The sequence below is a fragment of the Fusarium graminearum genome, chromosome 1 (genome assembly GCF_000240135.3).
Source record: "Fusarium graminearum PH-1 chromosome 1, whole genome shotgun sequence".
NCBI lineage: Eukaryota > Fungi > Ascomycota > Sordariomycetes > Hypocreales > Nectriaceae > Fusarium > Fusarium graminearum.
The window spans coordinates 1,710,839-1,738,546 of record NC_026474.1 but is presented as its reverse complement, the minus strand read 5'-3'; the positions used below and the strand labels follow the sequence as shown (position 1 = coordinate 1,738,546).

Below are 27,708 nucleotides of genomic sequence, written 5' to 3'. Positions count from 1 at the left end.
AATTGGTATCTTCTGCCTGGATCTGACCCAATCAGTTCATCGCCGAAGCTTTCACGATGAAACAGAAGCAAATGATGCATATTCACGCTGTACCACTTGTTGTTCGCTTCGATAAGGTGATTCTACCATTGGGATCAGGCATCAGCGGGTCGGATGGTAACTTGTAGTACCCAAGATCACGAGTTTTCGTGTTGGACCCTCGATGTTTTAGGCAGCATATACCCCTGCCACTCACTAACACGCGCTAGAGGGCGCGATCTATACTGGCCCGCGGGGCCACCAAGAATACTCGACTGCGAAGGTGATGAGAGACGAAATTAGTGCCTCAATTGGCCGTACTTTTGACCATTTATTAGTCGCTTTATTTGTTTCACCCTACGGCTTAGAAGTCAAGCTTTCTTATAGCCCCTAGCACAACGATCTACTTTATGGTAGTGGGGTAAGTAAGCTCCCATCGAGCTGTTGGAACAGCTTCAGCTGTCAGCATACCCATGACAAGTAGTAACAATTGTTATATAAAGCTTCAAGGACATCCTTCCAGACTAATTCACTTGCAATATCTATCAATTCGAGAACCGCAATTGCCCAGCTATAGGTAGTCTTGACTTCTTTCCCAAACTTGCAACACTCTTTCTGCCCCGCCCTTCTCTCTACTTGCTTTCCTTCCTACCTTAGTAGGTACTTGCTTGCACCTTTCAACGTCTTGTTACTCCCACAACTCCCAAATATCGCAATCATGGCCAATCTTCCCGAGCTTCCCGCTCCTCACTCGCAGTTGGCCAAGTACATCTCCGATCACAAAGATACACCAATCACTGAGATACTTGAGCCATACCGCAAGTATGAAGCCGAGTTGCGATCCGTCTATGCCCAGGATCGTCAGAATCCCATTCTTGACGACCCTTACCTCAACGTGGTTCCTCTCTTTACAGAAGATACAAAGTTCATCACTACTCGAGCCAGAAATCTTGAGGCTGAGTCTGAGGAGGAAAAGTCCAAGTACATCATGGCCCTCCCTGATGAAAAACGTCGCCCTCATGACTCCCCTGCAACTGTTGCTGACCTGGCCGAGTTCCAAAAGAACTTCAACATCTTTTCGGAGTCATCATTGGCCGACCTGGACTGGTCAAATGTGGTAGCTGCTGGTTCGTCAGTTGTCAACTGTCTTCTCCCTGTCCCCAAAGAGTTCAACACTACCAAGCGTAAGCTTCGCGAGTACTACCACGAGAAGTTCTGCCCTGCCTCTGATGTCGACCTCTTTCTCTACGGACTCAACCACGATCAAGCCATAGAGAAGATCAAGAAAATCGAACGGGCTGTCAAGGATGCCCTGCTCAATGAGGTCACCGTGGTGAGAACCAAGTACGCTATCACCATTGCTAGTCAATACCCCGTTCGACATATCCAGGTCAGTTTCCTTTGGAACTCACATGCATTGATTTTCTAATTTCATTTCAAGATCGTTTTACGTGTCTACAAATCGGTTAGCGAAATCCTTACTGGTTTTGATATCGATGCCGCTGGAGGAGCCTACAACGGCAGCCAGGTTTGTTTTCCCATTTCCTTTTCATTCAACTTTTCGCTGAATAGTGTCAGGTTTATGTTACTCCTAGAGCCCTTGGAAGTTTCATCACCCAGATCAACCATATCGATCTTACACGCCGTTCGCCCAGCTACGAAAACAGGCTCTCAAAGTACTCCAAGAGGGCATTCGAGATTTATTACCCCGATTTTTCGAGGGAGAAAGTTGACCCTACCATATTCGAGCGCAGTTTCCGGAGAACCCTGGGCCTCGCTCGTCTGCTTGTTCTTGAAAGGCTACCTACCACTACGGCTCGCGAGACGTATCTCGACAAGAGAAGGGAGGAGCGAGGTCGTCCTAGGGTCTACAGGCAACGCCAAGTTCTTCATGGCAACATCAAAGACTATCACGAGGACGAGGTTGCTGACTGGTTATCCGAGGAAGATGTCAGTAACTACCATACCTTCACAGTGCCCTACGGACAACACTTCAACGCTAAGCGGATCGAGAAGCTCTGCTATACACGAGATCTTCTTCTCAATGCAGAGTGGAACCAGCCCGATGAGCGAAAAGTGTACCTGCATCGCCATCCTGCATTCTTTGGGCGTGTCGAGGATGTTATCGAAGACTGCTGCGGCTGTTGCCCCGAACCTGTCACCGATGATGAAAAGGAAGTCGCAGAGAAAGAGGGTGAGATATACATCAAAGGCAAAGTCTCTTTCCTGATCGACGATCCTGGCCGACAGCAAATCGGCTCCTTCAACCCCCTAACTGAGAACGATTGGACGGATATGGCGTACGTCGGAAACGTTACCCGGCTTTGCCAGTCCATCGTCGATGGCGATGTCGAAGATGTATCAAACTGGCTCAGTCAGGAAGACTCCGATCCGAACAAGAGGGACTACACTGGTAGGACACCGCTCCACCTTGCTGTCATGGCGTCAACCCCTGAGGTTGTCAAGTGTCTTGTGGACCATGGTGCTCGACTTACTGCTCGTCTAGCAGACGGCAAGACTGCTCTTCACTTGGCTGCTTCGCGCGGCGACTCATCGATGATCAAGATTTTGATGGAAAAGTCGATCGAGAATGAAGAGGCTGAAGAGGAGCGCCAGGACAAGAAGCGCCAGGCAGCGAAGAAAGCTGTGGCATCCAACAAAGACGGTGACTCAGAGGACCCTGCTGGATCTGAGGCCAACGAAGACTCTGACGGAGAGCTTATTGATGGTGAAACCACAGATGTGGATTCGGCATCAATGGCCACAGGGTCTTTTGTGAAGGTCAAGGAAGCCGGAGACAACAATGATGAAGATTTAGTCCCCGACGAGTCGCAAGATGAACCCGATTTCTTCGACATTGACGCTCTGGCGTGGGATCTCCAATGTTCCCCTCTACATCTTGCCATTGCAGAGGGCAATGAGGATGCTGTCAGAACACTTTGCGATGTGAGTACAATATAATCGCAATGCTTGCACTCATGGTTTATGGATATTGTTCTAACACATTGTGTAGTTCGGGTCCGACTCGATTATGCCTGTTAAGTCTCTTACGGACGGCGATGCTCAGGCAATCCTCACTTTGGTTCTGGCTTTGTCGCTTCCCAGTGACAAGGCCAAGTCGATGGCCAACCTCCTTTTGGAGCTAGGTGCTACCTCTGCCCAGGCCGACTCCAAAGGGTGCAGTGTCTTTCATCGCTACGTCGAGGCTGGAGAAGAAGACCTCGTTGATACACTCCTGGCTAATGACAAGACAGGTATCAAGGCAGCCATCAATCATATGGTCTGCGGCGGGAGCTATTGGAACTCAGAGGCCATCGCACCTATCAGTACCGCTATTGAGAATGGCGATGTCGCCTTGGTACTGAAGCTACTGACTGCTGGCGCCAAGTCAGAAATCGACTTCGATACCTGGCTAAAATCTGCCAAAGTATCTGGGATGAGTGGTAGGCTGGGGGACCTAGAGAGGAATCAACAAATGTACAGTGAGGGCGCAGAGCAGCCGTTGATTACGGCTATCCGATTGGGAAACACAGAGATTGCAATTAAGCTACTCGAGAACGGTGCTGATCCCAACCCGTTGGATATTCCGACTCATGAATTGATCTTCAATGAGTACCGAAGGGATTATAACAAGGGGCGTTCAGCTCTAGACTTAGTTCGGTCCTCTTTGAAGAAACTCCGGGGTTACAAGGGCGAGAAACGACAGCCAGTGGAACCGAAAGAGACGCCAGGTTTGGATGAGTTTTTGAGCCGTTTCACCGAAGGCACCTATTCTCATTGTCTTGTTTCATGCGAAGTTGAAGGAGAACGATACAACTTTGTCGAGGGAAAGAAGAAGTATGAGAAGGAGATCAAGAAGAAGCGAGAGCCCAAGGGAGTATCTGAGAAGCGTGAGGCAATCCGGGAGCTGGTTGCAGGTTTCGAGGCTGTTGAAGAGGCTTTGATAAGCCGAGGTGCCAAACCCTTCACAGAGCTGCGTCCTGACATCAAGACAAATGGCAGGGAAGACAGTTCTAGTCGGAACAGCAGAAGAACAGACGACAAGGACCCGAAACCCTTCGAGTATCGCTTCTCCTTTAACAACGACCGCGATATGACCGAAAGGAGAAGAGATGGTTACATTGAACTGTAAGTATATACCTGATGGTCCATTTTGGAATGAATTGTACTAACTGATAACAGGATGGAAGCTGCCTGGGCTGGAGATCTTGACAAGATCAAACAACTATCACTCCAAGCATGGGGCCCAGAACAGCATCAGGCACCATTGAAGATCGCCGTCTCTGATAACAAGGGCAATACCCCCTTCTCTATCGCCGTGCTTCGAGGGCATTACGACGTGGCCAAAGCCTTGCTTGAGATCGTGAAAGCACAATGGTCTCCACCCAAGAAGGACAAGGTTCGATTCAGAATGGACACTGGCGACGATGACGATGAGGAATACAGTGAAGATTCTGACGATTCCGATGGCTCCCAAAACGGCGAACCACGAATCGTGTCTGAGAAGGTGCAGCAGCAGTTTACAATTGACAACATTGGCCATGTTGACTTGAACGTTGAGTCACATACCAAGCCTCTGCAAGTCATATGCCAATTAGTGCCAACCCAGTGGTCAGTCAAGAACGAGAGGCTCTTCTATCATTGGATCAACACTAGCCTTATCACTCACATGTTGGTAAAAGACAACATGACCGGGCTCAAATTTCTCTTGGATCTGGCGCAGCATTATTCGAGCCAGAAATTCGAAGGCGATGACGGAGAGGACGATGACTCGCCTACAGGTTTTGTTTTTCCGCAGGACGGCTTCAAGTACGCCGTCGATCATGGCAAAACAAAAATGCTTGCCTTGATTATCAAACAGACAGGCGCAGGCATTCCACTCGACCACCTTGTCAAGAAGAGCGGCGTGGAGTTGAACCGAAAGCCGCGTTATTACCAAGGATTGACTGTGTATGGAAGAAAGAGGTACATATCTAAGGCATTCCTTCTTTTACAAGCTTGACACTAACATGTTCTACAGGAAGGACTGGGCCACTGCTGGACGTGGCATGGTTACCAGGAGCAGCGGTCCAAGGACACCGCCTCTTCTTTATGCCGCTCTCGCTGGTAACCTAGACAGCGTTGAGTTTTTCCTGGGAGATGCTCCACACAGGCTGTACAGCGAGTTTGCTAAATCTAAGGCTTCCAAGGAGGACTATCGCTTCAAGCATTTGAAGGAGAGCCCTGGCGGTTTTGACCGTGCGATCTCAAAGTGGCTCGGAGCTGACAGTAAGTACTCTCACATGTCATTATGTGCAAGACACTGACAATTGTTCCAGATGACCTTGTGATCCATTGCGCAGTCTTGGCTAATCCTAGCGAAAATGCAAACGAGGTACTCGAGTTCCTCACCGAAGCATTCCCAGCCGCAATTGAGAAGAAGAACACTGAAGGTGACACACCTCTTATGGTAGCTTGTCGTCTTGGACGAATCCAGGCTGTCAAGATCTTGTTATCAGCCGACGCCGACCAATCTGCCCGCAACCAGAAGGGCGAGAACATCCTACATGTAGCGCTCGCATGCCATCCCAAGGACTACCAGCTCCGCGAACTTTTAGACCTCCTTGACACCGAACTTCGAAGCCACCTTTTCCTACAGAAGAAGAACCTGGCCGAGAACGGAGCCACGCCTCTGCATGCATGGGTTTCTCAAGCCTCGGGGGTTCAACCCGATAATTCCAACTCCTACCATAGGCGCAACTATTATGGATATAGAGGGGCATACGATGGCAAGGAGCAGGAGATGATCCGTATGCTCAACCTCATTCTCGAATATTCCAAGGGCGACGAACTGGAGATGCTCAACGGAGCCGGTGACACATGTCTTCACACCGCAATCATGATGGACATGATTGCCCTGACTCAGGCCTTGATCAAATTCAGACCAAGCCTAGTGTACCGGGAGAACGCTGTTGGTCGAACTCCGGCCGAGCTGGCCCATGACCGACTCACTAGCCAAAAGTTTGAGATGCCTAGCAGCCCTAGTCGAAGCCAAAAGGATCGTGCCAGGGATGTCCTTAGAGATGGCCCTGAGAATTTTATCCGTGAGGTCGAAATCGAGGCTCATACCCCGGAGCAAAGGAGAGAGTTTCTTGAAACTCTTGGGCTCAGCGACAATTACAAGGCGAGCGAAGCCTCTTTGCTTCAGATCTCCATGGGCATCAAGAAACAGCGTTCAATCAAGAGCCTCGACGATAAGACTGTTGGGAGAATCTTGTGGGATCTCTGCCGCACAGCGATGCAAAATCACCCTGGAAAACGCCGCTTGGTGACTTTGAACGAGGCCAACGATGTTGCCAAGAGACTGGGCGAAAAGTACTCAGCGTCCAGATATTTCAGCGTCCAGGCTCGAGTTGAGGATGGAGAGGAGGACCCCGAGGAGAATGAGAACAACACAACTGTTGACTTTGCAGTTCAGCAGATGAATTCCTGTCTGTCCTTAGCTTGGCATGAGAACAAGCAGCCAAGGGAGGGAAAGGATTCCTCGTCAAGCGATAGTGATGAGTAGGGCGGATTTTTTTTTTGAACGGTTTCACCATGTTTAAGATAGTTAAAGCAGATGGCTTTGTTATCAAATAAGTTATGAATGAGAATTCGAGTTACTAGTTTAAGAACGTTGGCTAGCGAAGCGTACTATCAAGCTCGAATTGTTTCATTAAGTAGTATTGATCGGAGATGTTCCTAATTTCTGAGTATATCGACCGCCCTTGTGTTTTGAATATTCATCAATTTATGTAAACGGGAAAATCGCAATTTAGAACTGCCTGTCCTTCTTATGAGACGTAGACAACAGACTGGGGTGCACCATCACCCCAAATACCAACGACTGCCATGGCAAAGCCCAGGGCAGAAATAGCTGTCCTGGCGAGGTAGCTTCGCGTAAGACCCTCGACCTCAGCTCGAACTTCCTCGCCATTGATGTCTTCGATATCTTCGTCGCTGGCGGGCTCACTGTGAGCATCGCCTAGAACTTCGTAGCTGGCCTCCATCTTAGCACGCGAAGACTTTCGAGGCGCCGATGAAGCGGTACGTCTAGGAGCAGGTGTAGGTGTAGGAATAAGGATGGGGGCGACGGAAGATAGAGTGGCGAGGATGGCTGTGTAGAGAAGGTAAGGATGGCGAGATGAGCGGGGAGCGAGGAAGAAGCTAATAAGGAACGGCGCAGAAGCGAGAGACGTGAGGGCCAGAACAGGTGTCTTGAGGGCTGCGCTGAGGGTAGAGAGGCCGTGAGAGGCGGAAGCTGAGGAAGGAAGTCGGAGAAGGGCAGGGAGGGCGAGAGATGAGATGGAGTATGAGACACCCTAGAAGCAAAGAGTTAGCGATACTGATATGGGTTGCATATGGTAAATCATGATAAGTCTGTTTTGCAACAATGTTCCCCTCTAAGTTCCAAAAATAAGGCTTTCCCCATTGGAGATTCCGCAAGCATTATTTTGATAAGACCCAGTAATATCACTTGATACTCAAGTTGAAAAAGTCGAGGATGGAGCTTAGACGTACCGTCAGCAAGCCAAGTGAGACAGTGCCCACAAACTTGAGGAGCGAAACGCTCGTTCCTGTCGCAGTCATTGCGATTGATTTCCGTATAAAATACGAACTATGATGGTATTAGTCTCCTGATGATGATCCAAGAAGAAGAATAGTTATCACAAGGAGGGGGAAGAGCGAGAATGGCGAAGATCGGGTAGTGACGTTGAGATATCGAGCTTGCTATTTGTGGCTTGAAAGATGAGGGGCTCTTGTGGCTGTGACCTGTCTGTGATACAGGCGCCTAGGCGCTTCCGCGTCTAGAGTTAGCAGGTGGATCACTGTGTGTCGCTTAACGTAATATGTGATCCACTACAGAGCAGAAAACTGCAGTTCGTGATTTTTTCTTCTCTCTTCCTTTCATCTTCAACAAGACGCGATACTGAACAATAGCAACGAATCGCCCGCGCTTGAACGCCCTTTCCCGTAAGTTGCCAAAAATTCATTCATTCTTTCACTCACCGCACGAATCTCGCATGATGAGTTCATTGTTTTTCAACCCTCCATAATCTTATAGGAAGAGCCGTCTGAGACTGCCTCTGAAATATGTACACGCTAGTTAAGCTCCTGACAAGACGTTCTACCTTTGTCACTGCTGTGCACCACTTTCGGGTGTGCTTGCACGCGGGGATGATACTGAGCAGGCGGTCGGTGAGCCTGGCGGGTGCGTCGGAGGTGGTGGTGCTTATAAAATGGGTTTCTGATGTTTCGAGATGTTGTCACTTTGTTTTGTCTGATTGCCTTCCATGACAAGTTAGCTGACCAACAATAATAGGAATCTACACAATCAATGTTGAGAATTTGGGCAAGGGTTCAAGAGCTGAAACGATCGATGTCCTTTCGTCATGATTCATCCCTTCATATATTATTTAGTCTAGATATTAATGTACCACTGTCTGCCTTCTGCCTTAATGTTATTACACCCGTAATTACTTGACTCGTCGCCATTCAACCATCAAACAAGTTCAGTCAAGTTGATCCTACAAGTCGGTGTCACTGTCATAAACGACGTTTCGTCGTCCACGCACTGTTCGATTTGCTCGTACATCGTCATCATCCGACAACCCAACTGCTGTCTGGCCAGGTTTGTCTAGCATGCGGCCCAGATCTGGCAAATCCTCGCTCTCTTGTGTTGCCGAAAACATGGTAGGCACAAAGAAAGGTCTTGTAGCGTCGTCATCTACGTCTTTAACAATAGGTGATGAAGCAAATGTAGACGGGCATGTTAGAGACGTGGGGTCCTTCATGCTCGACACTGGATGATTGTCAGAAACGACAAAGTCCAAAAGATCTTCACCGTCGTCCGAACCATCCGTGTCCAGCAGGTCACTATCGCGATCACAGTCGTCGCCAACCTCGTCGCTGTTAAACCCGCCAGTCTTCCGCGTAGCCTTGCGTTTGCCTTTGGTTTTGGCACCAGGTTTCGATCGTCCACGAGCCTTGGGTAGAGCATCATCCTCTTCTTCATCCTCGTCGTCGTCCTCTTCATCTTCGTCTAAGCCTTCGTCTACCATGGAACCAAGGGCGAACGTCTGGGGCACTGCATCTAGCGACAGCTTCCTCCTCTTTGCTCGAGGTTGTGCTTTTGGTGGCGCTTTTCGGGTTTGCTTCTTTCTGGCAGCCGCCGTTACTTTTGCCGGTTTTGCTCGCGAAGTTGCTGCCTCGTCGTCCGTTCCCGAATCTGTTTCTGGATCAGATCCAGCAAACGCATGGACAGGGATCTCCAAGTAGTTGCTCGTATCTTTGTCACGGCATGGCAGGATGAGACTTTCTTTCTCGTTCCCCATCCTATTCCACAGCTTGACAAAGCTCTTGGTACGAGTCCCATGCTTCAGCTTTGCAACCGGCCGTAGCTGTCTTTGTAGATCCGGGTACGCTGTCATATCAGGCATGTCCGCTTCCTCAACTACGCTATGATTGAAAGGCAGGTCACGATACGCCCGGTTGAGCTCCTTAAGCTCCTCGTCACTCAGCAGCACCTTGGTGAGTTCAGGCACTGGGGAGAGATCATCGAGTTCCGGGTTACGCTTGGCCTTGGCCGGCTTTGCTTTGCCGCCGACTTTTAGCATACTGGCCACACTCTGAAAACCCGTCTCCACGCCATCTGGCATGTGGAATTTCTTCGGTGGCTTCTTCTTCCCTGCTGGCGCTCGCCGCTTCTTTGGCTCCGGCAACGACGGGTCTTGTGTGTTTTCAACAGGGATGTCGATACGTCGCATGTCCACCTCTGGACGAAACTCCCTAGGGACGATTCGTGTGGATAAATCGAATCTGAAGCTGAACCGGCTTCCTTCGCAGATCAAACTCTGCATTTTTTCATAGTTGTCTTTGGATTTGGCAAACTGTTCTTCCTCCTTGCCTCGCATGAGGAGCAGCACAATTTTACCCTCTTGTTTTCGGCCGGTACGTCCCATTCGTTGAAGCATTCGAATTGGGGATGCTGAGGAGTCGTAGCACACAATAAGGTCCACTTGTCCAATATCTAATCCTTCTTCACCAATGGAAGTTGCAACAAGCACATTGAACTCGCCTTCTTTGAACCTGTCAATAGCTTCTATCTGTTGTGCCTGCTTCATCCCTTCTCCTCGTTTGCTGTCGGCTTGGCCAACAAAGACCCTAGCTTTGATGAGAGGCCGGTGCTTGTTGAGCATGCGTACGATGTCCTCTGCAGAGTCCCGGTATTCGCTGAAAACGATCACCCGGGTCGCAGTGTTTGTGGCGTTGTCCATGAAGTGATTTAAAACAGTGTCCGCCAGGGCTGCAAGTTTGGGGTGGCCCACGAAACCATCGGTGCGAAGCCATTTGGAAATTCTATCCATCATTTCTTGGAAGTTGGAGTCCTGGACGAGCTGGCGCCTGTATTTGGATCCTTTCTCTCCTTTCCCTTCCTGCTCGCTACGCATGTCGACAAGGTTATCATAGAAAGGTTTTATGCCATGAAAATTAAGCAACTTTATAGAATGCGCGATGCTTGTGAGAACGGTGAAAACAGCTCGCATCATATGTTGAACGCCCTGGTTAGCGCGTCGGCCTCCCGTGTCAAACCATTCTTTCTGAGACTTCATTAAGCCAAATGTTGTCATAGCCATGGGACTTCGTCCGTACCAGATGTTTTGCGAGCTCAGTTTGTCGGTCATTGGTTTCAGGGCTTTCGTGAAAAGCTCACTGACCAGTACCATTTCATCGGATGGGTCAAGAACAACCTGTTCATAGTTCTTGAGTGGACATATTGACGAATGTCTATAGAATCTTCGGTGCGAATTTCGCAATGTGAGATGCCCAGATTGTCGATCACTTCCTGCACGGTTTCGATTTTAGATCCGGGCGTAGCAGTCAAGGCCAGAACTCGAAAACTCTTCGAGAATCGCCGGATAAGCTTCGTGACCTTGGCGTATGCATATTCTCCTGTGGCACGATGCGCCTCGTCGATGACCAACAGCACAATAGATTTGGGGTCCGCATAGCCATGAGAAATATCGTTTAACAAAGTTTGAGGGGTCATGAAGAAGACTCGACGGGCAGCCCACTCATCAACACGGAGCAGCGGAGGAATTTCGCCTGTCAATAATGTTGTTTCCGATCGAGGAATACCAGCAATGCCATAGCAAGCAGTGACCTGCTGTGCCACAAGAGGCTTTGTTGGGGCGACAAATACAATCTTGGCATTTTTAGTCCATCGGTAAAAGTTGAGCATGACACTTGCTGCAATGAATGTTTTTCCAAGACCGGTTGGCAATGCTACCAATGTGTTATTGAATAAGCTGTTCTTGACGATGCTGAACTGGTAGTCTCGTGTCTGGCCCAGATTGGTCGGGAAAACCCATGTCTTCATAGCTTCATGATCAACTTCATGATGCGTTGGTTCTTCCCGAGGAAGGTCTGCACGAAACACTCTTGCAGAGGTAGGTAGTGATGGCCGGGGGCCGTCGTTTGCCACAGATCCGCCAAAAAGAGTTGTCTGACGCCAATTACCAGAGCTGGCCCTATTCAACCCTGTCCTGGGAGCAGCTCCTGTTGATATTGCTGAGGATGCTATTGGCCGCGAATGGTTTTGTTCTGGTGATGAAAATGCATCCGATGGAAGATCTTCCAATTCCAGAGCCGCCACAGCTGCAGAGGCCCTCTGGTTACCGGACTGCCCCGCCACAGTCTGTAAAGATGCCGCGGTGCTTTGACCATTCATTGAAGAAGAGACTTGGTCGAGGGCTGTCAGAAAATCCTCATCTGCAATGTCATCGTCAAATTCGTCGCTATCCATGATGACAAGATGATGCTGTGATGCACCAAGTATTTTTCGTGTTTTTTTATCGTATTCTGAATTGAAGTCTCATAACATGTTCAGTTGCTCACAAATAGTTGCGAGGCCCCTGCTTGTGGTGGTGGTTCAGTGACAAAGAAATGCCAGGCGTGAGCAGATGGTGTACTTGAGTAGCATGCGGCAAGCTCTCAATGGAAGGGACGCGTTGTAGTTTCCAGACCGCGCCATTGGAACACGCGATGTCACGTGGTATGACGGATCAAACTTTTGGTGTCGAAGGTTAACTCTAGGCAGTGAACGAACAAGCTTGGGCTTTCTCTTCTCGAACAAAGAGCTGCCTGGGCATCTCTCTTTTCTCATCAAAAAAATCCCACGGGATCGCTGCAAGACTACGACTGCAAAGCTTGCACTTCTCTATATTATTTATTGAAGAAGAAAAACCACTGCACTGCTTTTGCCATCAAAGCTAGCTGCTTGTGCCATCAAAACCGCCTACGCTGCATCTACCAAAAAAAAAAAAAACCAACCACAAAACAAACCACCACTGCCCGCTCTGCCCTTTGACGCCACGATGGCACCTCGAGGTCGTCAGAATACCACTGGGCGCGAGGCGCGGAATACCACTCGCGCATCGCGAGGCGGAATCTCAAAGCGCAAGGCTGGTCGCGTTGATGGCGATGGCGATATGGATATGGACAGTGCCGGTCGGCGTACCAAGAGAACTCCCACCACCACCAATCCCAAATCCAGTGCCACTCGCTCTAGTGCCCGCACTTCAACACGTGGAGGTCCTTCAAAGAAGGCCCAGAATGTTATTGAGGCACTGAACAATGGCACTGCTGGATCCCTCGCCTCTCGTGTTTCAAACGTTGGTTCTGGCAGGACTCCTAAAACCCGATCTCGGGACATGACAGGCCTAACGATGTTGCGAGTTGGCGGTCTGAAAGAAAGCAAAGCAGCCACCAATTCTGGAGGAGGTGTCAACGATCTTCTTGGTTTCATGGAGAGGAAGGCCGGATCATTTCGAACAGGTTCAAAGCGAAAGGTCGCAATCAAAAAGGTATGTTTTAACATTGACAAGGCTTCAGGTGCGGAATATTCGACTCGGCTATACGAGACTCGGAGAGTTATGTATCGATCTGAAATTTATATCTGCTATATAATTATACACCCCCGCACCCGTGCTAACTATAACCGACAACGCCTGCTAACTCGGTGTAGCACCATCCCGTTGGTGATTACGTCTACGTAGGCGCGACTGAGGAGGACGCCGAAGAGCTGATTAAGCTCAACACTTTCGTATTTGCTGGCGCACCTTTGGAGGTCATCAAGGTGGATGAGATTCCGGAGAGAGGTGCGACGGTAGAGTCCAAGGAGACCAAGGAACTTCGTGGCAGGCTTCAAGACATTCTCAGTTCAAGATATGTCGGCGACAATAAACTCCTCAGGCTGGACACACTGGCTTCAGACGCAGATCTCGTCGCTCTTGGCACGTTCGAGAACCGTGACCGAGCTCTCAAGACGTTCAAAGGGCTTATGGCTGTATGCGAGGGTCTTTTCAAGTCGCCTAAGGAAAAGGAAGATGCGGTCGAGAGCATCAGCCTGGCAAGCAACAACATCGATGATGTTGGACAGGTAGAGATCATCGCCACGACTTTTCCTAACCTCAAAAATCTCGACATGAGTGGCAACCAGGTGGCTTCCATGCAGGCACTCCAGCCATGGAAAGGAAAATTCAAGTGCCTCGAGACATTATTCATGACAGGCAACCCCATCGAAACTGCTGACCCAAACTATGCGGCAACTCTTCTGGAATGGTTCCCCAAACTGCAAAACATCAACGGCAATCAACTCCGCACACCTGAACAGATTGCTGCGCAGGAGGCTGCCTTGTGGCCTACCCCTATCCCCCAAAATGGACCCGATTTCCGAGACGTTGCCAATGTTGGTGAAAACTTTCTCTTGGACTTCTTTTCTTCTTACGACAGCGACCGACCTGGCCTTGCATCTCGATTGTACGATGAGGAAAGTCGATTCTCCATTTCTGTCGACACCCGAGCTGCCCCGGACCCTGCAGCGGCGCTTCCCATCTCATGGTCATCCTACATCAAGCTCTCCCGGAATCTGACTAAAATCACCAACCCCAACGCTCGTATCCAGCGACTTTTCAAGGGCACCCCCAGCATTCAAGACGCCTGGAAAACACTCCCTCTCACCCGTCACCCCAACATCAAAGAGGAACTCAGCAAGTACATCATGGACTGCCATCCCTTGCAGGGGCTGGTCGACCCAAGCGGTCAGAGCACCGGTGGTGTCGATGGCTTGATAATCGCGGTTCATGGTGAATTTGATGAACAAGATCCCAACACCAACGTCACGGGAAAACGCAGTTTCTCCCGAACCTTCGTCCTCGGACCTGGGAAGCCGGGGCAAATGATCCGGGTTGTCAGCGACATGCTCTCGCTACGAACCTACAGTCTGCTCCCGAATGTGTTTGTGGCACCTGCTCCAACACCCGCAGACCAACATCAGGCGATGATCGTCGAGCTCTCTAAGCAAACAGGCATGACAGCTCAGTATTCTGAGATGTGCCTGGTCCAAGTCAACTGGGATTTCAACAACGCTTTGTTGATGTTTAACGAGAAGAAGGTATGTATTTTATCCCTCCCGAGCGACGAATGTGGACTAAACATAGCCTAGTCACAACTCCCACCTGAGGCTTTTGCTGCAACAGGTGTGCTATAGATCGGCAAATGGTAATGGAGGGCATGGGAGGCAGCGATGACTTAGTCAATTGGAGTTACGGTTTATATGGATTATAGGGGCCATAGGGGGTCATTCTTGTTTATTCTGTAATGAAGTGCTGTCCAAAATGAATCGATTGCACTATGATTGATTGCAGATGCTTATAACCAAACATTGTCTCGCGCTGAGAGTGAATGCCACCATTGGATTGTTGCAACGGCATGTAACATACCCACCTACCTATACAATAACTCTGCCTCAGTGTAGTAGTTTCAAATGCCAATTTGATGCGTTTTGTTCACAGTAGTCTCTTATGCTGGTCTGCATATACCTACCTTAGTAGGTAATGGTTATAGTTATCGGGCGATTATGCCCGTGCTCAATCCCAGGTTTTAGTAGCTGCCTATTTGGATCTAAACCGCGCGTTATACAGATGGAATTTTTGCCCACAACATCCCGTACTAAGTACATGACACTGAATTATATCCCAGGTACTCAGTCTACACTCAGGTTTAAGTATCAAGTTAGAAGCAAAGCTACGAGGTTCTGATACCGAACAAACTCACATGGTTATAGGGTAGAGACGACGCCATAGTTCTAGGCGCTAAGGTACTTGGCAACTGGTGATGGTGTCTGATCTGATGAGGTCATGTCTCTTGATTCATTTCGCTTGCCGCTTTTGGCGATTTAGTTGCTCTGATTCTCGGTCTGGATCACCTCCACTTCAAAGATATCCGACGTATTCTGCGGCGACGATCTGCTTTCTACACAACAAACAAGCCAACAGGCAACACTAGAGTGCCCATGTAAATTACTCGCGAGTCGCTCATGACTTCTATCGCACAGACTAAAAAATCGTCCGGTGATGAAGCTAAGAACTGCAAAGACCAGCGCCCGCCTCGCTATGAATAGGCTAGTAAAGCAGACGCTGAGGCTACTCTAACTAGGGATATGCCCGTAGTGGCCAACACTGGATGAATTGTTAGTTAACAAGAACATAATCCATCATATATTGCTTCCTTGTTTGCTTGATAACGTCTGCACAGACTGACACGAATAACCCGATGATCTGGTAGGGGCTGGCCTGTCATCTGGCCTGTTGGTTATCAAGAAACAACCAATGCAAGGCACTGGCTGTTAGTGAGCACAACAGACGTAATTGGCCTTGAGACTGGCCCGATGGAATTTCGCCTAGCGAGAGGTAGTTCCATCCCTTCAAGGCGAACGGACAAGACACGATCACGATGTTGCAAGGATTGGCACGAGGCAGGAGAAACCATCGTCATCACCGTTGGAAAATACGATAAGGATCGACAAGGGATAACAAAGAGTTTCCCCGCCGATTCTTCAGCATCTCGCGATGACAATCAATTCGACACGCGCGACAAGAAACTCCTACGCGGCTCTGGCAAGGGTTTGTCGAAGCGAATGTCAGGCGAAAGCGAACTCGCTTCAGAGAGTCAAGAAGGGCAGGTACGTAAATCATATGAGAACAACCTATGAGTCTTGGTTGCTAGCTTTGTACCTATCAGGGGGGTTCTCAGGTCTGGCGTGCAACGGTGCGTTTCATATCTTAGCTGGTGGATGATTTTAACCACGGACCCTGGTCTAGCGATTGGTTATCATGGTTGGTGGGATACTGAGTCGAAGCACGTCTTTTTAATCTAGACAGTGTCCAATCACCGGGGAATTTCCACATGGTTAAGTCTTTGACAGTTGCATTGGGCAATCCAGGTTACCTCTCCCAATTTCAGGTCCTCGGCCAAACAAGCATGCTATCGACCATTGAATGGATAGGTAGCAATGAGCAACAAAAGCACGGGGATGGCCGATATTAATACGACGAGACTGCTATTGTATGAGCACTGTAGCGACTATCTGTTATGCTACGGAGAATATGTAACAAGGAGAGGCAAAGCGAGTTAGGCGAGAGAAATATAGACCATACCCCTGGAGGATCGGGAGTTAATGGGTAGCATATGGGACACTTGGTGCCACATAGCTGGCCGGGCTAGGCTGAAAATATGCAATCTTGCAGAACATTGTTCATACCTACGTTGATAATGCGTAGCATTTCTAGCCCTTGGTGTTTTGCATTTTTGTTTATAATAGCATCCGTATTATATCGTGTAATCCTTGACTTGGGCTGGGTGATGGATGGGTCAATTAACAAAACGAGAACTCATGCATCGATAGGTAAAAATGGATTCTCGTATTTCTTTTCTTCTTCGCGTATATTATGTTGTTTGCCGTGATTAGTGTAGTATGCAGGGCGGGGAGCGCTATGAGATAGGTAAAAAAATCTTGAGGTGACAGGTGAGATATTTCATGCCTGTCTTATGCAGGTGGTGCTGGGAAATATGATGGCAAAATACCCATGCAGGTAATGTTCATAATATGTATATCATCCATTATTACCCTGCATTTACCACCCAGCTCCCTATAACTGAAATCCCATTGACTCAATGCAGCTGGTAAAGTGACGACTTCCTGGGATTCAAGTGGTTGCCCCTAATGATAATATCAGATGGATCTGTGGATCTGTGGACCGTAGACCGCGTACCGCTTTTAGAACAGGGAGTCCGAACCCGTCGGGTGTGTGTAGGTACCCCTGATTCGGACGCTGCAGGTGCGTTTGTTGCGCTGGAGCTGTAATAACAATTCGCCATTTTGTGCCTCAGGGCCCTGAAAGGACCATTCATGCCACCAATGGTTAGGTTCCATTGCACTAGTGGCCACCAGGACCCCTGCAGCTGGGCGTCACAAAGCGTTTGGCAAAGTGCAGCCATCGACCAATCAGAGACTGTAGCCCCTGGACGGGAAGCCCAGCCTTTGGGCCATAGAAGGACAGACCCGCCGTACCTGCGTTTGCTGGATGGCGTATGGATTGTTGCTGACTGCTGGGCATTGCTAGACTGTCCATTCTGCTCTGGTCTCAACTCCGCCACAGTCAAAGCTCACGATAATCACATCCAGCTACTGCGAGTGTCGACTCGTACGCAAACCAAAAGCCTCACAAGGTGCTCCTAGCTTCTACCGTAATGTACTATTGAGCACTGGTCATATTGTATTTGGCTCCTGTGCTACGGTGCGGCGTGCTCAGTGGCTGTTTGCAGTACCAAGAGCACCAAAACCCCTGCTCTTTTCCGTCGCGGAAACCCGTCTTGGTTGTCTCTGAGACTCCGCCTTCGACCAGGATCCCCCCAGTCTTGTTAATCCCCTGCCGGTTCATGTCACACGTCTGCTCTCCCCAATCCTGTCGTCTCTCTTTTCTCTTGGGTCATCTGCTCTAATTATCATCTATCTCCTCTGCTCCGTTTTGCTTTTCAAGCGCTTGTTTCTGCCACACCCATTCCAGGCCTCGCAAAAACCCGTCTGGCACGAGAACGTCGAGGTTCATTACCAATCGTTCCATTTCCTCCCTTTTACTTATCGCGCGAAAGTACACGCTCGATTTGCATTCCCTCCACCTCCTTTGGGCATACCGAACAAGACGCACGGCAATCAAACCGACCCCCCTCCGACCCGAACTTCGTCTCTCGCTTTTCCTCGACGACATCGACATCAACCTCTAGGAGAGTCTAAGTGATTTCGCTGTGTTGACAGCTTTTTTTTTTTTTTGCCATCACTCGCACCCGTGGTGCTGAGCTTTCAGCCACCGTTCCACTCATTTCGACAACATCAACTCATCTTGCTGCATCCGGCCAGCTCTCCCCAGATCTCGGATTCATCAAATCGTCGCCACACCCGCTAGCTTCAACTCTGTCTGCTCGCGACTGACCTTGTTCATTCATTATTTCCGAGACGGCTTATATTCAATTAACCACGCGCGTTCTTACCTGGACGTGGTTTAGTTCCTTGGCTTTTCGTCATCCAGGTTGAACTCAACATTCTTTCTGACAGTTTCTTGCTGGCTTGTGCCTTGACGCGAACTACATTTGACGACATTTCGAACCCGCCATGCCATCGGAAGCCTATTGATTCATCAATATTGATTTCGCTCCGAACTTTTCGCCACGATGAGTTTGCCTGAGCCACCGTCCTCATTGGACAATGGCTGCTCTGTCATTCACGACAACACTCTCTATGTTTTTACGCCGACGGCCTTCATGTCTCTACTCTTGGAAGAAGACGCAGAATGGAAGAAACTGGAGATGGGACAGCAGGTGACCGGCGGAGTATGTGTTGGTACCGACGCCGCGCTGTTTGTTGTTGGAGGTAGCGGCGGCCCTGCTGAGTATAACGGTCTTCAAAAATTCACTTTCGCAGACAAGAAATGGGAGACTATTCAAACCGATAACCCGGCGTTCAGAAACCTGCAGTACCACGGTGCCGCTTACATAAAGAACGCCAACCGGATCGTTGTCGCGGGTGGTAACCAAGACGGTAGAGAAGCACCCTCGCAGAACACATATTACATCGACCTTGCAAATGCGATGAATATCATGTCTGCGGCTGGCGCCCCTCCGGTTATTAGCCCCGTTGTTATACCGTGGTCTGATGATGCGGCCTGTATTCTGTGGGACAAGGAAGTCAGAACATTCGCTTCAAATGGATGGGTCAACAACGATGTCACTCTGGCAGCGCCCCTTCCACCTTCTAGCAAAGCTCTTGTCTTGTCGGGAGATGATGGCTCCAAGAGCCTCTATGTTTTCGATCTTGCAGCAAGCCCCAATGTGGTCCATCGATATGCTGTTTGGGGAGCTAACAACCAAGGTATTCAAGGGGCCGTTGATGCCAACGCGAAGCGTGATCTCTCTTTGAATGACTGGCCCGATTATAACTCGACACTGGCTCCTACCATCACACGTGCTCAAGGACAATATTCGATTGCCCAAGACTCAAATGGTAAGGTTGCCTTCGTTGGCGGTAACGCTGATGAACCACTCGCCTTTTTCGACATGAAGGAAAATTCGTGGCTCAATGCCGCCGATGTCGTTGGTGACCAGAAGATTCTTTCAGCAGAATCTTCCACAGCCACCACAAAGACCAAGACCAGCTCTACCAAAACATCCTCATCTGATTCATCCACCAAGACGAAGTCTGCCACCTCGGACGCTTCGTCCACTTTCACTACATCTACTGCTTCAGCATCAGAAACCGAGAGTCTGTTTTCCTCGGAGACAATCTCCGAGTCCAGCTCCGCTACTAGCACTGGCGCTGCGTCTATCGCTGGTGGAAGTAGCGACGGCGATTCTGGCCTAAGCTCTAACGCCATCCTGGGTATAACTCTTGGCACGATTCTGGGTTTCCTTGCCCTGCTCGTTGTTATCCTCCTACTCCTACGTCGCCGCAAGAAGGCACAGCAACAGCCCTCACCAGAACGGGGACAGCCTAAGAACGGATTTCCTTCTGACCAGAAAGATCCTACGGGTCTTGGTGGTGCTCCGGTAGCGCCTTTCCGTGGCCACCAGTCCAACATGTCACAAGAGTCATTCTCGTCCATGACAATCTTGATGGGTGGTGCTGGCAAGAACACCAAGACTGCTGCCCCCCGTGAAGTACGCAACCTCGCTGATGAGAAGGAAATGGGATTCGGCGGTGCCAGCCCGGCGTCGCCTCACTTCCGTAACCACGTGTCGACCATGTCCCAAGATTCCCAGTCATCCATGGCCATCTTAATGGGTCGTGCTGGCAATGGCAACGCTGCTGGCAATGATCAAACACAGTTCAAGTCTACTATCGGTAAGCCAGTCCTGCAAGAGCCGCAGTACCCAACCGTGCAAGGACAGGATGCCAAAGGAGTTGCCTTCGACCCCAACGTCGCCGAGCCTCGATCACGTAATGGCCCCCTCGAAACCCAAGACGGGTTACGAAGAAGCTCCGGCTGGAACCGCTACTGGTCTGGTGGCAGCGCTCTTCAAATTCTCGGCTTTGGCGGACCTCCTAAGCGGAGCACTGTCAGCTCAGACACCGACTCGCATTACTCCGAACAGCCAAGCTTCCGAAACCCCCGTGTCACACAGGACTCTGCTACTGTCCCTCCTCTTAACTTCGAGTTCCGTCCTGAGATGAACCGGGTTAACTCTGGAAGCCCCGTCGTCTCCGAGTACAGCAAGAACATTCCCTTCCGGGATGGCGTTGCTGGTAAGATCGAAAGACCAATCTCGAAGGTGTCTTCCGGCTACTCCAGCGGCATTCCTGAAAGCGTCAATGAGACCTGGGATCCCGAGTCCAAGGACAAGCCATGGGGAACCGACAGAGCGACCAGCAGCATTTACAACCCCAGTTTTTACTTTGGGCAACCACTCTCTCCCAGAGTTCCTCCTCCTCAAACACCTCCATCCGGAGTGAGCACTCAGCCCCAGCTTGCAATGGCATCACAGTCGAATGACATGAGTTGGCTCAACCTCGGCGACCGAGCTCGCCAGTAAAGCTCGCAGTCTTGATGAACTGATGAAGTCGTTTGAGTCTTGCATGGTTATTGCGAGTCACTGAGATACCCATGCGGCATTGGCGCATATATTCCTTCTTCCTCCCGAAAGCGGACAGCTGGCTTCAGTATAACCCGACCGTCCATAAGCGCATATTCTGCCCTTTAACCCTCATTTAACCTTTACTATTCAGTGCATGTACATAATGGCACGCGCACCTGATCGCACTCCCTACTCCTCTCAGACCTAGAGTCTATTGGAAACACTATTTTCTTTTCTCCTTTTTGATAAAGCATCGCATGAACGCGCGCCGGCTTGTCCTTGCCGGCCTAATATGTCTCATACCTATTTTTCTTTTTCTTTTCTTTAGCCTGCTTTCGTCTTATTTGTACATTCTAGACGTTGACCCGGGATTGGTCATTATTTCCCACCTTTTCTGCCGATCATCGTCGTCGTTGTTGTTATGATACCACCATCTCCTGATGTATGTAATTGGCTAGTGTAGCAAAAAAGGGGACCTCGATGGATGATCAAGATGTTGATGGAGATGTTAGACGGAGGATAAAAGAGCTGACAGAGCGCCGTGATGGGGAAGGGGACGTGGCTGCTGGTCGAGGTTGAGCGACGGCAGTCAGTCTTGTTGTGTCTATGCGTGGAGGTCAAGGGAAGCTAGAGGAAGCAGTGGTTGCGAAGCCGGAACTTCCCGCAATAAAACGATATGAACAATTACTTTTGATCTCATTATATGACGTGACATATCTAAGTGCAGGCAAAGGTAAAGCCAACTTGAATATGATGAGAGATTCTCCAGTTGGGCAGTCGATTGTCTTGTAGTAGCTATATTTCCATGTTTGCGAGGCAGGTTAGAACGGACTGCGTTGCATTGTTTTGCTCTTTGTTAATTATTCAGTAGTTATGCCAAGGCCATATGTTTATCTATGCAAGACCAGTTTGTACTCACACACATGGCATCCAAGGATAAGTCGCTGAAATAGTAGCAGACGTTATTAATAGGCCATGATCCCGCAGCCACAAACGCCTCTCAAAGATGAGCGGTTAGTCGTACACCACAACCTGAATCAGAGTTTCGACAAGCGGCGGGCCGAGCCTCTCTTTATTATTGGCAGCACTTACTCTTACTTGAAGGTAACGGCACATTGAGTAAAAGTGACACATCGACTAAAGCTTGGTATTCTGGACAGGGGATTCAGCGAATCGCTCCAGGATTACCTCTTATCCTTCAGAAATTACACACATTCGCCGGTACATCACTTTCGTTGTTAAGACGCCAAGCTATTATTCGAGAAAGATATATCACGACCAATCCTCACCTGATCTCTCTTGGCTTGCGGGACAAACTCTGTCAGCATATTTAGAATCATTCCAGAAGAGAAGAATGGATTTGTTCTATCCTTCCCTAGCAGTACGTATATATCCAGGTGCTGAATTGACACCAGCAAGTGGCAGAGCCTCACCCCCGGATTTCCGTGGGGGTCCAAGTGAGTAGCCAACAGCTCGGTGAGCGATTCGAGTAATATGGCTTGTGATGGACATGTGAAAAATGATTTATTGCTGCTGTCAGGTTGTTATGACAGATGGAAACCGTGGACTTTTACAGCCGCTTTAACCAACAGCTCGATTCTTCTACTGTCACTACATCTCGAATGTCTGTCGATTTTCAGTTGACAGAAACCATGTTTAGACATATCATGAACGAGAAGCTATCACTGATCACTTGAGTTCTGACAGTGTACCTGCATGGCACGCTTTCGATCTGACTGTCCTGTTTGTAGGCAAGAATTGTGAGTGTTGGTGGGGAGTGGATATGAACTCCGATGCAAGCCCAACTGCCTGCAATAACCGCCCATGTAACACATTGATATTAGCCCAGTGGACTAAGCTGGGATGATGGCGTTTTCAGGGTCCTCTAGGTAACCTGATCTGGCTAGGTAGGTAGCAAAAGTAAAGCGACGGGCGAGCTTTGAGTTTGAGAGATTTTCTTTGCCGAGCCATGATACGTTGAGAACATGAAGGAACCAGTTTCAATAGAACTATGGAAGAAAATGCGACAGTTGTGGCACAGTAGTGGAATAATTTTGAGCGACTGGATCCTGAACTAAGCCGCGTATATACACAGGTTTTCATATGAACGGTTTCTCTGCTCTAATACGACAGAATACGACTGATGTACTGAATCCTAATTAGCCGCAAGTTTCTCCGTACGGAAGAGGTTGCCGGCGGTAGAAAGGTAACCCCAGTCAACGGACGACCGTAGTCTTATTGGGAAGGAAGAATCTGGAGACGAGCTGGAGCTCAACAGTGCACGGGTGAAGGGGAATGGGGATACAGTCAAGAGGAGAATACGGAGTAGCTAGTAGAGGAGTCTAGGAGAGGTCCACTCGAGCAGTAAATTGGACGGGGTGCTCTCTGCGTTCACATGCCTTAGTACGACGTTATTCAGCATTCAGCCGGGGACAGACATGGTGTGTTGGGAGTGAGTGGTAATCAGCTTTAAAGAAGTTTTCGAAACACCACGAATTCAATCCGTTGATCCCACTTACACTGAAAGAACAATAACGAAAAAAGAGCCAAGATTTCATCGGTCACCCAAACAGGAGCTCAAACAGACAGAGAAACACCAATGACAGGCTCAGACACCTCCCTTTACAAGTACCCCTGGGCACCAGCACGGCCAAATTCCAATTCTGGTAGGCGAGTCAGAGCTAAAGCTGCGAGGTTTGCAAGGCTCTGATCTTCGAGACTGAGGTCCATCTTGTGAGAGGCTAATGACGAGTTGATGTTAGACCATCCATGGCTCAAGCCCACCAGTAAGAAATGCCCGCCGGAGACAACCATCAGAAGCTTGAAGAATTTCGGGACAAGGGACATCCCACGCGGCCCTGCAGCCACAGTTCAGTCGGTTCAGGTCACCTGGATTGGATGAATGAGACTGTGTGTGTGAGAGAAACAGTGATGAATCTCAAGGTCATGCCCTACATGAAATTCATTTAGGTACTAACGTTACCTAGTTACTGTGATAACTTCCTAACAAAAGAACCCTCGCGTGAGCCAGGCTCGCGAAAGCCCTCACAACTGAGAAAACTACTTGTTACATACACAACACAAAAGAGCCAACCAGATGGACGACATCCTTCCATCCATCCATCCCTGCCCTGCCATGAACTGCAGTAAAGTGACCCTCTCCACCGTTTCTCCCGACGAGGACCTTCACAGTCCCTCGTCTCAATTGGATAGAATCGTAGCTGACAATGTTCTGCATCCATTGTTTTAGTTTATCCTCCGTGAGTGTGATGGAAGACGGAGCAGTACCCGTAAAGTGGGCTTTTTCCCTAGGTCAACAAGTACCAGTACTTTGACGGATCCCTGCTCCCTGATAACTCACTTATTGGTTTTCTGTGGTTGGATGTTGGCCGATAAATTATTGTGGAAAAAAGAGTTAGAATTTGGCTTTGGCTTTAACTCACTCACCTCCAGGTCCTCCAGTCCCTCCCCCGCCTGGCTCCAGCTTACAGCGGGTACAGGGCACAGGACGCCTGAAGATGGTCCACCGGCAGCGTCAGATGCCCCCACTCTCACCTGCCATTTCCCCCCACTCTGTCGACAAAAAGTCTCTCTACATCCAGACTTTCAGATCCATTGGAAACATTGAAGCGGGCTGCAGTTGCTCACTACTCTTTAGTAGTAGCTAAGGCTAGATTGCCACTAACTGGCCTTGGGAACCAACCACCTTTGGACTCTTCACTTTTGGACTCGATTCCATTTGACTCTGCTCAACTCAACTCGAGTCGGTCGAGTCAACATCGGCTTTGTACCGTCTTGTCCGCGCTTTGCGCTTGTACCTTCTGGTAGTCTACTTTTTTTCTTCTTGTTCTTCTTCTGCATCTATTTGCGTCTGCATCTGTATCTTCATATACACCTGCAGAATCACATACCGCTGACGGCCTTCTCCCTTGACGCTTCGCGCTCAGCTGCCCCTCTGGTCCAACAACTTATTGTATCGTCGCATCGTTTACGACCTCTGCGGTACTTATTCCGCTTTATTTTCATCACAAGCTTTCTCAACATTTGTGCCGCGATATTTTTGGTACATACATCACCGCTGATCAACCGGTCACACACCTCTTGTGTCTAACGGGAGCGCATCTTGATCCCGAACCTCGCCTGTTCATATTCTGTGATACTCGTCAGCTTCAATACTTTTTTCTTCACCATTGTGGGAGTCAGTTACTCCGCTTTGGTGCTGCTTCCACGACCTGTTTTTTTTTTCTTGTCTTGCGCAAGCCTTCCTCTGGCTTGCCCACCACTACTCAACCCCCCTCCCGCCCGCCTAATCTGATAAACTCAATTGTAACCACCTTTACTCGGCGCTCGCCGTCACTTCGGCCATGATGAGTTCGACGGCATGGAATGGGCAAGACCAAACGATGGCCTCGGCTGGTGATGATGACTTCCACCAGTTTCTCGACATGAGCAACATGGGAAGCCTGAACGATGCGATGAACTTCGACTTTCAGTCTTTCCAGGATGGTTCTGCGCAGGGACTGATGAATCAATCGCGCGATGTTCCCGACACGATAATGACGGACAGTGACAATCCAGGCCTGATGGTCACAGCTGGCGCAATGCCAATGTCAACTTCAACTGCTCAGCCAACAATCCCGGCGCATATGATGACACCTGCGAGCGATCCCATTTCCAACATCGACGCTCAGATCCAGTATCTTCAGCAGCAAAAATTCCATCAGCAGCAGCGCCAAATGCAGGAGCAGCAAGCGGCTTTCTTCCACAGCCATAACCACAACCACTCTGTGCCGCCAACACCACAAAGTCTTGAGATGCCCAACAACGCACAATTCTACTCCCAAGCAGAGCAAATGCCAGCTTCGGGCGCTTACGATAGAGGCTACCACCAGCGCATGAAGGAACAAGATGTAAGGAATCACTACTAGCCCTCTCATGGCGGTCTGCGTTCCGGTAAACTCGATGCTAACTTGTGCTCAGATGGCTTTCACACCTCTTGTTTCCCCGGCAGTGACTCCTCTGGACCCCAACTTCTCGATGGACAGTGGCTACACTATTCCTAGCGCCTACTTCAGCCCTCTAACATCGCCGGCCCTTCATGCGCAAAACGACCCTTCGACAATCTACGACCCACGTCACACCAACACAAACAACTCACCAATCGATGGGGACCTCGACAGATCGGCTATTCCTGTTACTTCTGTTTTGGACTTGCCTAAGAAGCCTGTCAGGAAGAAGGCCGCAACGAAGTCGAGAGCAAAGGCCAGCATTCGAAGCTCCCCTATCGTAAAGCCTCAACGTCGGAAAGTGGGACCCAGTCCTGCGATTGTGTCACAGGTGCTTAGCGAGTTCGAAGAGATGAACGGCTCTTTTCTTCCTACATCCGCGACCTCTACCGAGACCTCGGCAGAGGAGAACTCATCGGTGTCCCCTGAAGCCCTCTCAGAGATGCCTCCGCCTCCAATTCCCAACAGGAGATCGACAAGCAAATCACCATACATTCAAGCACAGTCGAGCAGTCAACAAACACCTGTTCCGGCTCCTGTTGACGTACATCCTGCTCCAGCTACACCTGCTTCGCTCATGAAGCTGCCTGCATCTAGGGCAAACAAGCATGCTACAGGACACCAAGAACCGATTGTTTCTGATCACATCGAATCACTAGAGCTGCCCGAGTCAGTATCTAGCAAAACCATGACGCCTGTTATCTCACGATCCTCGGTCCAGTCCCCAATTGTGGAGGCTGCTGCTGGTAAGGCGTCTGGCTTCCAACCTCTACCATCTCCAATCTTCCCTCGACGACAATCAGGAACCATTTCGGCAACTGCGAGCCCTCAACTAGCCCCCGGATCGACAGGCCCATCAGCGCGGAAAACTCCTCAACTCGCACCTCGGTCAAGTAGGAAGAGGTCTACAGGTTCTGTTCACGTTTCGCCTGCTCTGCTGCCGAGAATCTCCCCCAGTATCAAGCCTTTGCTTCCTGGTACGCCTGGAATGACGCCAGCGGAGAGCGCTGCCTCACAACTGCTCATGTCGAAATCCAACTATCAAAACATCCTGGAGGGTAACAAGGTGCCGGGCGTGTCATACCCAAGCGAACTTTCGACCAACCTTACATCAAAGCGAACATCACACAAGATTGCAGAGCAAGGGCGTCGTAACCGAATCAACTCAGCGCTGCAGGTCATGGCTGGACTCTTGCCCGGGGGTGACAAGACAGACATTGTAGACGAAGGCGACAAGAAGGATGGGAAGCAAGCGAATGCACAGAACAGCAAAGCCAGTGTCGTGGAGAACGCTATTGTGCATATGAAGAGCCTGGAGAAAGAGAACGTGGACTTGAAGAAGGAGGTTGAAGAACTAAAAAAGCGATTGGAGGGTTTACAAGGGTCAACGGATGACAAGTAATAATAGTATGGAAAGGGTTGGTTCATGGCAAGGTACATAAGCGCTGCACAGATGAGGACCCCGGACAATAATAAGGTCGGTCTAGTTCACAAGGGGTTTGGCACACTGCATTATATCCTCAATGGCGGCAGCGATGATTTGTTTTTGGCGTTTTGTCTGAGGTTGATGAGGCGGGCAGGCGGGATATTAGACAAGCAAGCGCCTTTGGGCGTAGACCGGCTATTTGTAGAGAATTATTGACACGATGTACCAAGGGACATGATTGAAATGATTGGATAAAGGATAGGTTGACGGTTC

General features: G+C 49.5%; 8 protein-coding genes across 8 annotated transcripts; 5 read left to right on the top strand and 3 right to left on the bottom strand.

The window, feature by feature from the left end:
• Positions 1-736: 736 nt before the first annotated feature.
• FGSG_00550 (uncharacterized protein) lies at positions 737-6,565 on the top strand (the record flags this gene model as incomplete). The annotated part of the gene is made up of 7 exons (XM_011317929.1): positions 737-1,408; positions 1,460-1,546; positions 1,591-2,964; positions 3,032-4,146; positions 4,201-4,983; positions 5,039-5,286; positions 5,337-6,565. The coding sequence occupies 7 exons, from the start codon at positions 737-739 to the stop codon at positions 6,563-6,565; spliced, it is 5,508 nt and encodes a 1,835-aa protein (XP_011316231.1).
• Positions 6,566-6,706: 141 nt separating this feature from the next.
• Positions 6,707-7,736, bottom strand: FGSG_00549 (uncharacterized protein). The gene is made up of 2 exons (XM_011317928.1): positions 7,558-7,736; positions 6,707-7,358 (listed from the first exon to the last, which is right to left on the bottom strand). The coding sequence occupies exons 1-2, from the start codon at positions 7,624-7,626 to the stop codon at positions 6,831-6,833; spliced, it is 597 nt and encodes a 198-aa protein (XP_011316230.1). The 5' UTR covers positions 7,627-7,736; the 3' UTR covers positions 6,707-6,830.
• An 828-nt stretch (positions 7,737-8,564) lies between these two features.
• Positions 8,565-11,842, bottom strand: FGSG_00548 (uncharacterized protein; the record flags this gene model as incomplete). The annotated part of the gene is made up of 1 exon (XM_011317927.1): positions 8,565-11,842. Exon 1 carries the CDS (start codon positions 10,851-10,853, stop codon positions 8,565-8,567), a length of 2,289 nt encoding a protein of 762 aa, XP_011316229.1. The 5' UTR covers positions 10,854-11,842.
• Positions 11,843-12,182: 340 nt separating this feature from the next.
• On the top strand, positions 12,183-14,664 carry FGSG_11781 (uncharacterized protein; the record flags this gene model as incomplete). The annotated part of the gene is given in 4 exon segments (XM_011317926.1): positions 12,183-12,902; positions 13,064-14,491; positions 14,543-14,576; positions 14,588-14,664. 4 exon segments carry the CDS (start codon positions 12,414-12,416, stop codon positions 14,662-14,664), a joined length of 2,028 nt encoding a protein of 675 aa, XP_011316228.1. The 5' UTR covers positions 12,183-12,413.
• Positions 14,665-15,766: 1,102 nt separating this feature from the next.
• Positions 15,767-16,425, top strand: FGSG_11780 (uncharacterized protein; the record flags this gene model as incomplete). The annotated part of the gene is made up of 3 exons (XM_011317925.1): positions 15,767-16,060; positions 16,120-16,146; positions 16,342-16,425. 3 exons carry the CDS (start codon positions 15,767-15,769, stop codon positions 16,423-16,425), a joined length of 405 nt encoding a protein of 134 aa, XP_011316227.1.
• Positions 16,426-18,606: 2,181 nt separating this feature from the next.
• Positions 18,607-20,961, top strand: FGSG_00546 (uncharacterized protein; the record flags this gene model as incomplete). The annotated part of the gene is made up of 1 exon (XM_011317924.1): positions 18,607-20,961. One exon carries the CDS (start codon positions 18,607-18,609, stop codon positions 20,959-20,961), a length of 2,355 nt encoding a protein of 784 aa, XP_011316226.1.
• Positions 20,962-23,625: 2,664 nt separating this feature from the next.
• Positions 23,626-24,565, bottom strand: FGSG_11779 (uncharacterized protein; the record flags this gene model as incomplete). Its single annotated transcript, XM_011317923.1, has 5 exons — positions 23,626-23,861; positions 24,079-24,311; positions 24,365-24,375; positions 24,451-24,515; positions 24,559-24,565. 5 exons carry the CDS (start codon positions 24,563-24,565, stop codon positions 23,626-23,628), a joined length of 552 nt encoding a protein of 183 aa, XP_011316225.1.
• Positions 24,566-25,370: 805 nt separating this feature from the next.
• Positions 25,371-27,411, top strand: FGSG_00545 (uncharacterized protein; the record flags this gene model as incomplete). Its single annotated transcript, XM_011317922.1, has 2 exons — positions 25,371-25,913; positions 25,984-27,411. The coding sequence occupies 2 exons, from the start codon at positions 25,371-25,373 to the stop codon at positions 27,409-27,411; spliced, it is 1,971 nt and encodes a 656-aa protein (XP_011316224.1).
• Positions 27,412-27,708: the final 297 nt, after the last annotated feature.